Source organism: Eulemur rufifrons, chromosome 27, assembly GCF_041146395.1.
Source record: "Eulemur rufifrons isolate Redbay chromosome 27, OSU_ERuf_1, whole genome shotgun sequence".
Classification (NCBI taxonomy): domain Eukaryota; kingdom Metazoa; phylum Chordata; class Mammalia; order Primates; family Lemuridae; genus Eulemur; species Eulemur rufifrons.
Genome location: NC_091009.1, coordinates 19,619,242 through 19,635,008, shown reverse-complemented (window position 1 = coordinate 19,635,008; position 15,767 = coordinate 19,619,242). Strand labels below are relative to the sequence as shown.

At 34.8% G+C, this 15,767-nt stretch overlaps 1 protein-coding gene across 1 annotated transcript in view; it reads left to right on the top strand.

Annotated features, from left to right (window-relative positions):
- Positions 1-15,767, top strand: part of SPATA17 (spermatogenesis associated 17) — a 127,956-nt gene that overhangs the window by 2,285 nt on the left and 109,904 nt on the right. The window contains exons 2-3 of the mRNA XM_069459665.1: positions 8,306-8,395; positions 9,550-9,631. Coding sequence (XP_069315766.1) covers positions 8,306-8,395; positions 9,550-9,631 — 172 coding nt within the window. The remainder of the gene's footprint in view (positions 1-8,305; positions 8,396-9,549; positions 9,632-15,767) is intronic.

Below are 15,767 nucleotides of genomic sequence, written 5' to 3'. Positions count from 1 at the left end.
CTGAAGATGAAAAATGACTTTGTTGGGAAAATATATTACTAAGTAGTTAGGTTAAGCATCTTGAGTCCTCCAAGGCCTGGGATTCTTCTGAGGAAAATAGAAGCTCCTCTGTCAATGAAGAGGAAAGGTTTGGGACTCTGAAGTGAGCAGCAAAAATGGGATAAGATTATGCAACGAGAGAGCTGGGGAGCTGGGGTAGTGTGCATTGCCTGACCTACTCAAATCCCCTAGAAAGTTCCGAAGATTATGCAACTAGAGAGCTAGGGAGCTGGAGTAGTGTGCATTGCCTGGCCTCAAATCCCCTAGAAAGTTCCTCCCTCAGGGGATGTTTGGCATTCATTTATATTTTGGCCTACACGTTAAAGAGGCTGAATATCGTGTCCTGGACATGCCAGGCTGAAAAAAAGGTGGTACACAGTTGTTATTTGACAGAGTATTGACATTTTGTTATTGTTTTTAAAATTGTTACTATTAATTCCTAGCTTCATTTCTTTTTTTCCCAATTGTGAGATTTTCTTTGTGACTTATTGGTCATTTATATTATACTTTATAATATACTTTGTGGAAAGGAAAGTTTGGTATATGTTTATTAATCATATTGTTCATTTTCCCCATATCCTTATTTACATTGTGTCTAGTTAATCTGTAAAATTCCAATAGGAATGAGTCAAAATGCTCCTCTTCTATGTTTCTATAGTGATATCTTATTTTTATGTTATTTAATTTATATGTTACATATGTACTGGTGTGTCTCTTCATTATTGGCTAATATTGGTGTCTTTCACCTGTTAAAATTTTTACCTTTAAATTCTACTTGCTGACTGGGTGCAGTGGCTCCTGCCTATAATTCCAGCACTTTGGGAGGCCGAAGGGGGAGGATTGCTTGAGGCCAGAAATTTGAGACCAGCCTGGGCAAAACAGCAAAACCCTAATTGCCAGAAAATTTTTTTTAAAAAATCAGCTGGGTGTGGTAGCATGTGCCGGTTGTCCCAGCTACTTGGAGACTGAGGCAGGAGCATCCTTTGGGCCTAGGAGTTGGAAGTTACAGTGAACTGTGATTGCACCACTGTACTCCAGCCTGAATGACAGAGTGAGACCCTGGCTCTAAATAAATAAGTAAATAAATAAGACCCTGTATCTAAATAAATAGATAGATAGATAACAGAGCAAGACCCTGTCTCTAAATAAATAAATAAATAATATTGTGCTTGCTGTAATATTACTGTTGATCCTTCTTTATCTGATAGGAGTTAATTATATCATTCTGTATATTTTTCTTTGCAAGAGGCAAATTTGGAGGCTTTTAAAATTCAAAACTAGAGAAATTTGTGATGGGTTAACTTAGTTTCTTTACATTCATTATTGTGATTGATATATAGGTATTTCATTTGTCACTCTATTTTAAACTGCTTTTTAATTCTTGTTCTTTTTTTATCATGACTTCTTTTTTTCTTGAAGTAAAATATATGTATATAATTTACCATCTTTACCATTTTAAGTGTACAGTTCAGTGGTAATAAATATATTTATATTATTTTCCCCTTCATCCGTGACCTCTTATATATAAGCTATATTTTACTTTAGATTTTAAAACAAGGAACTTATTTCTAACATTTCTTATGAGAACTTAAGGTATTCTGCTAAGATTCTCAATACTGCAATTATGAATTAAATATTCACTAATTAAACACTTCCTGAGTTCCTACTGTATGCTAAGTACTATTCTAACTAGTGAACAAAAGTCATGAGGGAAACAACATAAAGAAATAAACCTATATGTAGTATTTCAGCTTGGGATACGTGTACTGGGAAAGAATAAAGCAAAGTAAAGTGAACAGAGCGAATAATGATGCTATTTTTTATAGAATGGTCTGGGGAGGCTCTTCTGAGGTATACTTGAGCACAGTCCTATAAAAAGCGAATAAATGAGCATACTAGATAGGTATCTGGGGGAAGCACCTTCAGGGACTGGAACAGGAAGTGCTATAGTCCTGTTGTCAGAAGCCTGCAAATATGTGTTGGAGGACAGTGTTACTAAAGCAGAGTGAGAAAGGCACAGAGTGGTAGAATGTGGGCCAAGTTATCTGGGGCTTTTAAGCACAGTAAAAATATAGGATTCTATTCTGATTGCGATAGGAAGCCATAGGGGGTTTTCAGCAGAGAAGTGACATGGTATGACTTCTGTCTATAAAAATAATAATAAAGTGACCTCTGACTTATTTTTAAGTTAAAGCATTTTGCTTTTGTTTTTCTACTTTCCTCCTCCATTTCCATCTAAACTAAAAAGTTTAACTCTGTGTGTCTGGAGTTTTGTTTCTCACAAAATTTAATTCAATTCTACTTCTATAAATGAAAAAAAATGACAGTTGAAAAACTTTTAAACCATATATAGTTTTCTAAAGATATGTAAGCAAAAATCAGCCTGATAACACACACAAATCTTTTTTAATTGACTTAGCTGAATGGAAAAGTACATGTAGGGGAATATTGAGAAAGCAGTTACTGAGGAAGATGGCTAAATATTCTGTAGAGATATTCTATAGAGACAAAGTGTTCACCTGTCAAATTTCCAGATCTCTTACCATCTAAAAGGGGTGTAGGGAGTGCATGGGAATAGAGACAAGAAAGTAGAAAGAGAAATAAATGTTATTGAATTCCTACTATGTGCTGAGCACTCTGGTAAATGCTTTCACAAACATCATATTTGATTATTGACAATAATCTTATGAGGTGATTTTTATTATTCCTAGTTCACAGCTAAAGAAAGTGAGATTTAGTGTAAATTACTTGACAAAGATAAAAAAGATCGAAGATCTAATAAAGTTAGATCCATTTCAGTCCAAATTTATATTTCGGATAGGGAACGTTAAATCATTAAGTCTCTGCATGGAAGTAAGTACATCAAATGTGTAAGGTTGAACCTGCCTTTCCAAGGTCAGGTTGAGGAAAGGGAAATACCCAGTACAGTACAGTACTCTCTAGGGCAAGAATGGTGATTTGCCCATACTTCATTACCCTGTATCAACTTAAGTATAATGTTCCTTAAGTTGTCCTGATTCTGGAATCTATTATTCCCTTAAATGTAATAAATTTGTTTCTGACTCCAACATGGTAAATTGACTACAGTTCCTGATTGTGTTCTTAGTCTAGTAAATTGGGTAATTTCTGTAAGGTCACAGAACTACTAAGTATCAAAGCAAAGTAATCCAACTCTTGTACTTTTCCTGCCATCCATTTTCCTGGAACCATCCATTTCTCCTAGGAACCCTTGTTCCTTTTAGCGGGTGCACATGGCTATTAGGTGTTGCTGCTCCTAGGCCCTCTCAGTAGACAGGGCTAGGGAATATGTATATGTATACATTTATACACATTTTACGTCTATACTTGTTTCTATGTATATCTATTGATCAGTGTATATATTGAAATTCATGAGTTTACAGTGACATCTCCATTTGAAATTCAGCACCACGGGTTTATTCTAGTTTTTCTCCTTTTTCTGACAGCAAGAAGCTTGGCTCTTGTTATCTTTAATATATTTACTTATTGATTAATCTCTCTGTATGTAACCAAACTTGTCACCCCATGTCCCCTCTCTTACATGGATACCCTTCTCACCCAGAGTGGGCTCCTACCTCCCCATGCTGAACTATCACCTCCCCACCAACTTGAATACCCTCCTCATCACTCTTGGGCTCTGACCCCCTCATGCTGGCTGCTGTCTCCTGTAGACCCCCTTCTCATGTTTCCTCCACATCCCAAAGCCAGGCCTCCTCTCCGTGGAACACTTTAGACTGTGACATCCTATCCAGGTGGCCGCTGCATGTGGATGCTCACCTTAACCCACACAGGCTCTGACACCCCCTGCACCTCCTCTACCAGAGACTCTTACTTTCCTTGCCCATTCCCAGTGGCTTTAGGACTTAAGTGTTCAGGAAAGGAAGAGAAAAGTGAGGAGAAGGAAGAAGAAACATCTAATAAGTGTAAAATATTTTTAAATGCAGTGATAATATAAATCTATGTGATAAACTATGGTAACTCCTACTTTCTGATCTAATACTAAAGTATTTGCAACACATTATTCATTGAGCTGTGAAATAATAATAATGAGGACTATTAATGAAAAACAAAGCATAGGTTCTAATTCTAAAATATAGTCCTATTTCTCATCAAGTGCCTGTTCTTAGGTGCATGGGTGATAATCAGAACACAAAATATAAATTAAGTGTACTGTAGTTTCTGTCTTTAAGGATCTTGAAATTCTGAAGACTTAATAGTGAAAGAATATGCAAAACAATAATCATTGTATACATCACCATATATGATAGCACAGAGCAGCTAATATTGGACTTGTATTCCTATTGTCTAAAATATTAATAATTATAAATTATATGATAATGAAAAAGAAAGAGTATAGGCTTTTAATCTAGTATTTATTCATAGATGATGCACATAGGTCAGACTAAGCACAGTCTGTTGATGTGTAAAATGCATATTTTTTGCATATTCCCGGGAAGATACTTAACCACATATTCTTTTCTCATTTGCTATTTATTGTCAGTTAGTTTCTGGCTACTAATGATACACATGAATATTAGTGTTATCCAGGGTTATAGTACTTATTTCTAGTTGATGATGAAGTGACTGGAAAGTTCCAGCTTTTCCTTGATGTTTTATTACATTACTGGTAATACTTTTGGTCTTTCATCATTATTAATTCATTTAGTATTCATTGTGATAATACTGATCATAATAAATTTATTTCAAATTCATGTAGATGTCATATTTTATTCACTGCTATAGGATTTTCACTGTAATTTGGAACTAATTAATATACCATTAAAATAAAGTGTTACTCACATTTTTCATTTTAAACATAAAATGTCTAGCAGTTCATGACATATTGTGTGAATTCAGTATTCAGCATCCCAGTGGTAACCCAAGCATCTGTAAATTTCATTTTTAAGCAGTTAAAAGAAAAACAGCAACAGAAAAAATGTGTATGGAAGTCAAATTTTAGCACATAAGTTAAAGTTTAGCAGTATATTAGTATAGTTATTTTTCAATGTTCCTTCCTTTTGTTATATAATTCTTAATGTGTGTTTGTATTTATATACATTATTGTTAGTACTCCAAAAAGAGATTATTTAATTTTCCGCTTGACTGGTGTCAACAGGAGAAATGAAAAAACATAAACCCCAAAACAATTAATATGATTGATCAATTAATTTGATCTCTTTTACATTTCTAATGGCAATTATAAATAAGGGGTCAGTTCAAACTAAAACGTTGATAACTAATACAGTAACTAATACATTGGTTCAAAAGAAGTATTAGGGATATCTGCGTACCTTACTCATATTTTCTTCCTTTTTTTGCAAAGGTAGGCAGTTGTTGATTGTTGATGGGGAAGGAAAAACATATATTTTCAGGAATTTAAATAGATTATATTAAAAAGATGGAAAACAAATCTAGTATACTTGTGTTAAATGGTAATGGTAAAAAGGTTAAATAACCATAATAAACAGCTTTATGCCATTATCATGAATTTCATTTCACATTAGCCTTATTGAGTGAAATTATTCTTATTTTTTTTCACACTCGATCTTAGAGTTGCCTGCTCTACTGGACATTTATGGCAAACATGGGAAACATAACTTTTCCATGTTTGCCATAAGTGACATTTTGTATGTTCCACTACCATATCTAGTTTTAAAAGAAAAATGAAAGAGTCCCTCCAACCCTGAAACCCTTTGAACAATGATCCATGACTTCTTCACAGGAGTTGACATTGCTTAATCATGGTCTCCCTTCTTCACACCTTCCATTAACGTCTATGGTGTGGCACTATATACTTGTGTCTTATGATTGGACCTTTTTCCCCCCTTTATTTAACAACTTTCACTGTAAATATTTCTGAAGGAGAGATTGTTACACTTTGGGAACACCATCATAATGATGCTGTTCAAGAAATCCAATATCCCTTAATATTATGCCCAAAACTCTGAAACCAAGGTCTTTTGCCCTCGCTTCAACTATTGTTTAACTTCCCTCCCTCCCTCTGTCCCTCCCTCTCATCCTCCTTTCCTTTATGCTTTCCTCCCTCCCTCCCTTCCTTCCACCCTTTCTTCCTTCCTTCTTTCCATAAATATTCATTTAGTTCTTCCAATGTATCGGATACTTTACTATGTATTGGGATAAAGATATGAATAAAGGGTGAGCCCAGCCCTTAAGTAGATAGATGTTATAATTAGCATGTAGGAGAAATTTCAGGGTACTATCAACATAAATCTTTCTGGAAGTTGCAGTTGGAAAAATCATTTCAAGAAGAGGGGGTAACTTTGTGATGGTGTGAGGCAAGAGAACACGGCCTATTAACAGAACTATAGTAGTAGAATGGGTCTATCATAGGATAGAAATGGTGAAAGAAGACATGGCAAATTAAGTCTGGGCCAGATCTGGAAGGACTTTGGTATTTTAAGTGCTTTAGACTTCACTCAGAAAGCTTGGGCTGTTTCATGGAGGTTGACATTAAAGGGCTTTAAGAAAAAAGGACATGATTAGATTTATGTTTCCAAAAAGTCATTCAAGCAATGGATTGGAGGATAGGCTAGAGTGGAAGAAGACCACTTGTCTGGGAAACAAGACTTTTGCAAGTAACTAGTTTTAAAAAGGTGAAGGCTGAACTAATGTAGAAAACTAACTGCTTCACAGTTTCTGAAGGGAACAATTGGGTGGAAAATGTCGCTACTCATGAAAAAGGGAAGACAGAAAATAGAACTCTTTTAAGAATAGGGGGTGAATGTGTGTGTGGAAGAAGGATGAGATGAGTTCTTTTGGATGATAGATATGTTGAAATTGAGGTACCTTAGCAATACCCCAGCACAGATGTTATGTATGTTTTAGATACACATCAGAAGCTGCCTATTCTTTGAAAACCTACTCAAATGCTTCCTTTGATTCCCCTCTTCCCTACTCTTTCCTAAAAACAGTATCTTCCACTTCTGAATCCTCTAGATATTTACTTTTCATATAGTATTTCACTTTTCATGTACTTTTATTTACTGTTGCTATTACTTTTCAGTTCTATTAGTTTGTAAGCTTATACTTGAGAACACAGAATATGTCATATATATCTCTGATTTCAATAGCATATTAACTTATGCTGGCATGAAATATGCCAGTAGGCATCTTATACCCCCAGGGGAAGCACCTTTGGTAAGACAAAGGTTGAGTGTTAGGAGTAACAACAATTATCTCTTGGGAGACCACTGGGAATACAGTGTGGGACAAAATAGACAAGATTACGACCTTTGGGATTTTCAAATTTAGTGGAAGAAACCATCATTAAATAATCTTTAAGTGTAATAGGATTATGCTAAATATCATGAAGAGTTATGAAGGTGTGAAATGGAAAGGCCTAATTGTAGTCTGGGAAGTCAGGGAAGGCTCTCTGGAGGGAAGGACTTTAATCTGTTCTCCCTCCTACCCACGTGGAATGCAGTTTATTCAAGTCTCTTCTATCATTTTGTGCATGCAATACAAGCATGCAACAATAATGAATCTTTCTTTTCTTCCACTCATAGTAATAATTGTCTCAAGGAGTCTTACACTCTTAATTATTTCATCATATAGGAATCCCATCATGGTGTCTTCCATTCATTATCAGGTAATACAAATATGGTGTCAGGTGTGGTTTTTACTGTTTATTCTACACTTCAGCTACACCTTATGTAATCTTACTGATTTGTGTGAATTCTCCCCATACTCTATGTATTTCTTATTTGTTTGTAAGCCCCATGGCCCTGTCTTCTGCCTCCTTTAACTTAAATGGACTTTCTGAAAATTCTAGCTAGAATAGACATTCTGTGATGGATTCATTTTACTGAGGCAACTCATTTTACTAATGAATGAGTGAAATATGCAAGCATTTAAGTCTTGCATGATACGTGTATAGTGACATTTAAACAGTAAATTCAAATAATTATGTTTTTAAAATAATGACAAAATAACACATTGCTTTTTTATTCCCTAATAAAAATTACTGGCAAATTAATTAGTTGCAAAATTGGTGATTATAGAAATAAAAAAAGTAAAGCTGTTGAAAGCACATGGCTTCTCAGAGAAAGGTTAATTTTTAAAACATAGCTTATGAGTTTTGAAATGCTTTATTTAGTATTGTAATTGTATTTAAAATGACATCAAATTATAATTATTTTAGAAGAAATAAAAGATTAAGTTTAACACATTGACTTGCTTTAGAATTATATTAGTTACTAATGAAATGCTTTTTAAACATTTTTTTTAGTGTTGTGGATGCATTTAGAGAAAAGGAGAATGCCGCAGCAGTTAAAATCCAGAGCTGGTTTCGAGGATGTCAAATTCGGGCATATCTCAGGTATAATGATTTAAACATTTTGTATATTACAAAAATATATTCCTTAGAAAATATAATTTATTCATATAGTATTCATTTCAAATATTTTTTATTTTAGTCACAATGAAGTTAATGAGTTGTGTGATGTATTTTTAAAAAATGCATAGTATTTCTGATCTTTTCTTACCAAAACTGAATTATATTGACTGTATCTCTACGTTTAAAAATTATCAGTATTATAAACATGCTTGATCAGATTCTTTTTCCAAATTCCAGAGGATGTGACATATGACCGGGTTTGTATTTATAGCAATGAATTTATTGATTGGTAAGCAAGAGGGGGAACAAAAAGGAAGCTATATCAATTCCTTCCAACATGTTGGTAGATAAAAGCAAATGACACCTGAATGATGTCATTCTGATTATACAAAGGACTGACATTTATCTCTATCTTAACTCTTCTCACTTTTTCTTCAATGCCCAGACAGTCCCTCAGTCTCCCATCAATTCTGAAAAAAATATTGTTCTGGATAAGGTAGAGGAAAATATGCCTAGTCCATAATAACTCAGATAGCAGGCTGGGGATTATACTAAATAGTACTTCTTTATATGATCTAGTGGGAGCCAGACATTGCAAATTTAAAGTATGAAGTTGAGGCTTCTCTTTTGGCCAGTATATAAACTAGGAACATGGCAGCAAATAGAGTATTTTTTAATTCGGCAGACTAAGCTGATATTAGCTTGGACAGACTGAAGAATATATGAAAAGAATGAAGAAGTTAACTATTTCTTCTCCTCGTGAATTATTTCTAAGTACTTATAATTATTTGTATCCATAGCGCCTGGCTTATTTCTCAACATGTCACTATGACCTGCTTTATGGCCTTAATATTCAAAAATATTTTAAAGAGTAAGTATTGAAGAGTAATTGAAATTAAAATGTTGTTTAATTATAAGCACAAAAGAAATGATGAATAAATACCTATAACCTTTTTTCTACCTCTAGAAATGATCAATTCTATCCCAGAATAACTTTCTACTCTTTAAAAGTACACATAAACTTGGCTTTAAATTTGAATTCTTGAATTATAGGAGAATATGTTCCAAGCAAAGATCTAAGAGGTATTCTTGTTTCAACAAAAGTGTACTATTAAGCCTCTTTTTTTTTATCGTAGGCATTTAAGCAGATCAGCAGTAATTATTCAAAAATGGTGGAGAAGTTACTTAGGCAGAACACATTATCAACTAATTGTGAAGGTAAATATAAAATTTATGTATGTTAGCATTTGAATTATACAATATCCTGTAACTTATTGACTTCTGTTGTATTTACATGTAGTTTGGAAATTACTGATGGTAAATAATTACATAAGGACAAAATTGGGCTTAGTTTTTGGTATGAGATCTCTTCTGAAAGCATTTCCTGATTTTTCCATGGAGAATTGACTCATTTTTTTATACCCAAACTACACCACTTATTTTAATTTTGTTAAAAGTAACTTTCACAGTGTATGTGCTTTTACTTATTTGTTGTTGATTGTATATACTTTCCAGATGTTGAGCTCTTTGAGAGTAGGCACTATAGCTTGTTCATATTTGGATCATCAACATTTTGCCAATAATTATCCAATAATTAATTATCCAATAATTGCCGATGTTAACTTTGACCGTTTAAAGTGACATCTCTCAGGTTTCTATAATACAAGCTTGCTATTTTTCTCTTATAGGGGATATTTAAAGACTGTGTATGTATCTTCTTCCTCATCAAACTTTTGTATGCTAGGTTTAGCGTTCAACGATGGTTCTTACCAGAATCAGTTATTACTATACTTGTCAAACAGTAACTTTCTAATTCCATAATTTCTCCTACATTTACTTGCTTGAATTTTACTATAAAAGCTTTTCCTTCTGTCCTATTTATATATTCATTTATTTACACTAGTATGAAATCATGGATTCCTATTTTATTCATTGGGTTATGGTCAACTACTATCATTAAATAGTTGATGCTCAAGTAGTCCTCAATTTGCCAGTAGGAGCCCTTCAAGCCATGTGAACAGAATCAGATTACTTAAACAGGATAATCAAGGAATTGAGGTATTTTCTATGGAGTAATGAATACCCATTATTTATTAGTGATTGAGGATATCTATCAATGGTATAGATAAAGACAGTAGTGTATACGTATGCATAAGGCATTCTTAAAGCATTACCGAAAACTTTCATTGCTGTATTTTCTACTCATGCTACCCATCAAATGGTTATGAATGATTAGAGTTCCCTTTTTAATCAAACATACAAGAGTTTATGCATTTGGTGACTATTGTCAAAGTAGTCACCTTGGGAATATATATTTAATCTAACGATGCTAGGGTTGCTGAAAATATATTTTTAAAAGTTCAGTAGGCCACCCAAGAAAGTTTGTTTTGTTACTTTAACATCTCAACTGAATTTGATCAAAAAGGGTATCACCCAGCATGATCACCAAGTAATTCTCCATATTTGGGTCTAATTATTTTTTGGTTCCTCTGAAAAAATCAAAACACAAATATTTTTCTCAGATTGGTTCATGATGGTTTTTAAACCTGATAAGCTCTGAACAGGTCTGTTTTATTCATGTATTTTTGCTGTTGTGTACACAGTGCCTAACATAAGGCATGAAACATAATCATAATGGAATCTCAATAAATAATTATCGAATAAGATTAAAATAGCTCCTATTTTCTGATTGCCTAGTGCAATATTGTGCTAAGCACTTTACATTCTTAATGCATACACCAACTATTAAAGTCTTACACCAACCCTATGAATATCATCACTATTTTGTAGATGAAGAGTGTTAGGCTCAGGTTACTTCCCTAAGGACAAACTACTGGTGTTTAGTGGAAACAAGTTCAAACTCAGTTTGATCTGATTTCAAAACCCTTATGTATTGAGCTGACAGGCAACTCAATCTCTGTCATTATTAGAGATGTTTCTTCTTTGAGGTATATGGAGGTCCTATGTGACTTAAGTAGTGCCAACATATCAAAGATTTCTGCTTTCACTGAGCTCTCATTCAAAAGATGCCCATTGTCTAAGACTATGTGCTTGGTTCTTCCAAGTTCAAGTTTTGAGGACTCTTTGGCTGCTGGGCCATAGAAAGATACTGGGAATTTTTGCCAGAGCTGATAATCTATAGTGCTTAGAAGCCAGTCTCCTCCACAGCTATCACCAAGCTTACACCTAAAGTGTTAGCTACCACCCAGGAGCAACAAGAATGCCAAATCCTGTATTTCTTCATTTCAATGGCTAACACCTAGCTCTTTCCCAGGTGTGTGGAATCTTTGCTCCTCTGTTTCCATTTCTCTGACCACACTGCTTTTTATACCTCTCCCCCTCCCTCTAACATAAGGTATCAGAGCTTAGGTTTTAGGAAAACAAAGCTAGGGATGGACAGTCACCTCCAAACCTTCTGAAGCTAGAGTCAGTGCAAGGACCTGCTATTTTCTTGCATTGGGGAGTGAGTTGAAGATACTGTTTGAATCTCCAGACTGTCATACACGTAGTACTATAGTAACTATGTTTAGACCATCATTTTCCAATTGATTCTGCATAATTTTTTGGTCTAATAGCCATTTATAATAATAATGCCATATAGCATATGGTTAAGTTATAAAATGAATGGTGTAGAATAGTGATTTTAAAACTTTAGTAACAGAACTCCTCCCTTAACAAAAATTTTAGCAAAATTTTTAACCCCATATGTAAAACAACTACAAGCAGGGCAGCATTTTTGGAAACTAGCAAAATGCAACTGCTTGAATTCTTTCCCTGTGATTTTGATTGTCACCTGAGCCACCAAGGCATAATTTGAAAGCCACTGATTTAATTTGCTTGTCTCTAGAAGGATCACAAAAAAGCTGATGATGTTAATTGCCTGCAGTAAGAGATCTGAGTAGTCAAGAAGTACGGGTAGGGAATAGAGTTTTCACTGTCGACTCTTTTGTAGCTTTTGAATTTTAAACAATGTGAATGTATTATCTATCAAATAAATTAGTTAAAAAATAAAGTCAATTTAAAAAAGATGTTACCCCGTCCGCCCCCACCCACACACACAGAGATAATATGTGTTCAGATGGGAAGTTAATGTAGGCTCTGCAGGTCAAGGAAATGACACTTGAACTGACCTTTGGGGGAAATAGCATGAAGTTTTGAAATTGGGAATGAATATAACGTGGAATAACGTGTTGAGAAAAAATGAGATCAAGATGATGCGAGAGTGGGAAATAGCAGAAGGTTGGTAAGGAGTTGAATGTGACTTTTATAAAATAATTTCCTATATTTTAAAGGAATTTCTTGTTTAAAAATATTTTTTACATTCATTGCCTGCTATATCCCTAGCAATGTCCTGTTGAGAAGAACATACAGGTGGTATCTTCACTTTATAGATGAAGAAATGGAGGCTCAGGGAGATTAAATGATGTACCTAAGGTTCTCAGCTCCTGATCCATGTATATCTATATAGATCAACATGGAAAATACTAAACATATTCTCTAGATGTCTCTCAGGTAACCCAAATTTTCTCCTCCTCCTATATTCCTTTAAGCAGGTAAATATTACCACCATTCAACTAGAAATCCAACCCTGAGAAACCATCATCCTAGACTCCCTACCATGTCTTGCTCCTACTCCCTATTGCCTATTGGTCATCAAATCATTTTCATTTGCACTCATAAATGTCTCTTAACTCTCATCTAAACTGCATCATTTTACTGCCCTGCCTACACTCCCTCTCGCATAGCATACAATATAAAGTCCTTACTCTTCAGCGTGACATGTCAGGTCTTCCATAGTCTGACGATTGCTTCTTAAATTGAAAGATGTTTGCTCTGGTCAATGTGGCTGATGATTAATATCAGTATGTGTCAGTGGGTTATATTCTTGTTCAAAATTAGTCATCTTCTCTCCCCTTCATCATCAAAGGATGACTCATCTTTACCCCACTGATTTGGGGCTTGGCCATATGTTGTGAGCAGATGAGACCTATGCCACATCCTGACTGCAGCTTTTAGGACACTTTCTCACTCTTCCCCTCTGACATAAGAATAGAGGATCCAGGCTCCTCCTTCAGCCTTAGGGTTGAGATGAAGAGACGCATGGAACATACCTACAGGGAAGCTTAGCTCAGATGTAAAGTGAGTGAGAAATAACCATTTTTGATTTGCAACCTATTGAGGTAGTTGCATTTTTATCTTAGCAAAGCTGATTAATAGTTACAATGGTAACAAAAGCAAGGATGTTTGTAAGAAACATTCTGAGTGTGGTACTTGGTGATGCTTACCACAACACGTTTTGAACTTTTTGAGTTTGTGATGATGTTAGGACACCTCCATGTGGTGATATCATGTAAAGCAATGGTGCAAACTCACCAAAATTAGAACTCAACAAATGTTTATTAGGCCAGGTGTGGTGGCTCACGCCTGTAATCCTAGGACTTTGGGAGGCTAAGGCAGAAGGATAGCTTGAGGCCAGGGGCTGGAGACCAGCCTGAGCAACATAGCAAGCCCTCATGTTTACAAAAAATGAAAAAAATTAGCTGGGCATAGTGGCATGCACCTGTAGCCCTAGCTACTCAGGAGGCTGAGGCAGGAGGATCACTTTGAGCCCAGGAGTTTGAAAGATCTCTTCTCTACAAAAACAAGCAAACAAAAAACCACAAATGTTTAGTAAACTGAACTATTGGATGGGATCTTAGATTAAGGGTCAGAGCTGGAGATGAAGGTTTTAGAGACATTATCATAAGATGACAGGATTTTCTACCTAATAAAAAAGTAACTGAAAGGTATAGAATAGTGGGCCAGGAACTGAGGCTTGTAGAATGCATAATGTAGGATTTAGGAAGAGGAAAGAGAATTAGAATAGAGAATTAACAGTCCGGAAAACAGAATGACACACTATCACAGGACCCATGGAGAAGACTTGTAAAAAATTTGGAGTTACCAAGAGTATGGCGATAATCAATCAGAAAGAGGACCGTGAAAAGTCCTAGGATCTCTTCAGAGAGGCTCTGTATTTTTAGAGACAGGCTTCCTCAAAATCCTTCTGTACCAGACCACTTCTACCCAGCTTTTAAATAAACACTAAATAGCTTATCAAGTCCCGGAGTGTCACGTGTTCTCCGCTACAGCGACCTCATTAACCCACAATAATAGAGCCATTCCAGTCTAATTTTGTGACTTGACTCTTTCTTGTTTCCTGTATGACTGTAGTTTTTGTTTGTTTTTCTTTTCAACCTCCATTTCAGGTCTTCCTGCTGGCTTTCGTGCCGCTCCGTCTAGCAACGTAACCCAGATTTTTCTATCTTCGGGGTCCAGGACTGTTGGTTTACAGCCATGAAAACCCTTTCCTATTATTCAGGATGTGCTCTGATTCTTCTTTTTTATTGATAACAAATCTATAGTCACCTGGTATGTGTTCTCTGTGCACATGCATTTTATGCATGCCGAACTCTTAGTGTCATTTTACTGTGACCTGGTCCTTCCGGTGGACACACAAACAGTCCCACTGTTTGAGGACCCTTCTTTTTTTAGCTATATAGAGCTCTATTTAGCTTCTTTTTACCACTCAACTGCTTTATTTCATAAATGGCAAAATAAAAGTAGTCATTCTTGTAGACAATAGTACTGGAAAAGGGAGAAATATCCTTTCAACTGCATCTTTTAGAGCACTAGCAGTTTGAGTGTTCCCTGAGTGAATTTATCAAAATAAACTCTAGGACGGTTTGTATGTATTTTGTTATACTCTTAAATTTGCCTTTTAAAAATATCATTACATAATTTAAATTATGTTTAATACCAAATATTTTTTAATCACCACAGTCTGAAGGCAGAGAAGTATAAAGGCTATCACCGTACATGATTAATTTGATATGTGTTATGAAACAAATGCATATAACTGTAGTCCTAGACGGCTCAGTGTTATGCTTCTAAATTGAAGTAATCCAGTGAGTAGGCAGTTTAATTAAATTTTTTTGTTGAAATGTATTAATAGCCATGGTAGAACAATTTAATTTACGGATAATTATGATTTAAAAAAAGATTATTGTTCAAATTATAAAAATAATTTACTATAATGCTCAAACCAAGGCTCACAATATTCATATATGGCTGAATATTTTAATACTTCTTACAAAGTTGTCGTATTTGATTGAGTATTTAAAAGACTAACAATGAAAGGAAGTTTTATTAACTTTAAATGGGACAAGGAATGACATCTACTATCAAATTACATTGTATGTTATTATGATAAATACCAGCAATTTGCTCTTTTTATGGATAGTAAAAATACATAAAATATCAGTCTTGGCCAGATACAGTGGCTCACTCCCATAAATCCAGCACTTTGAGAGGC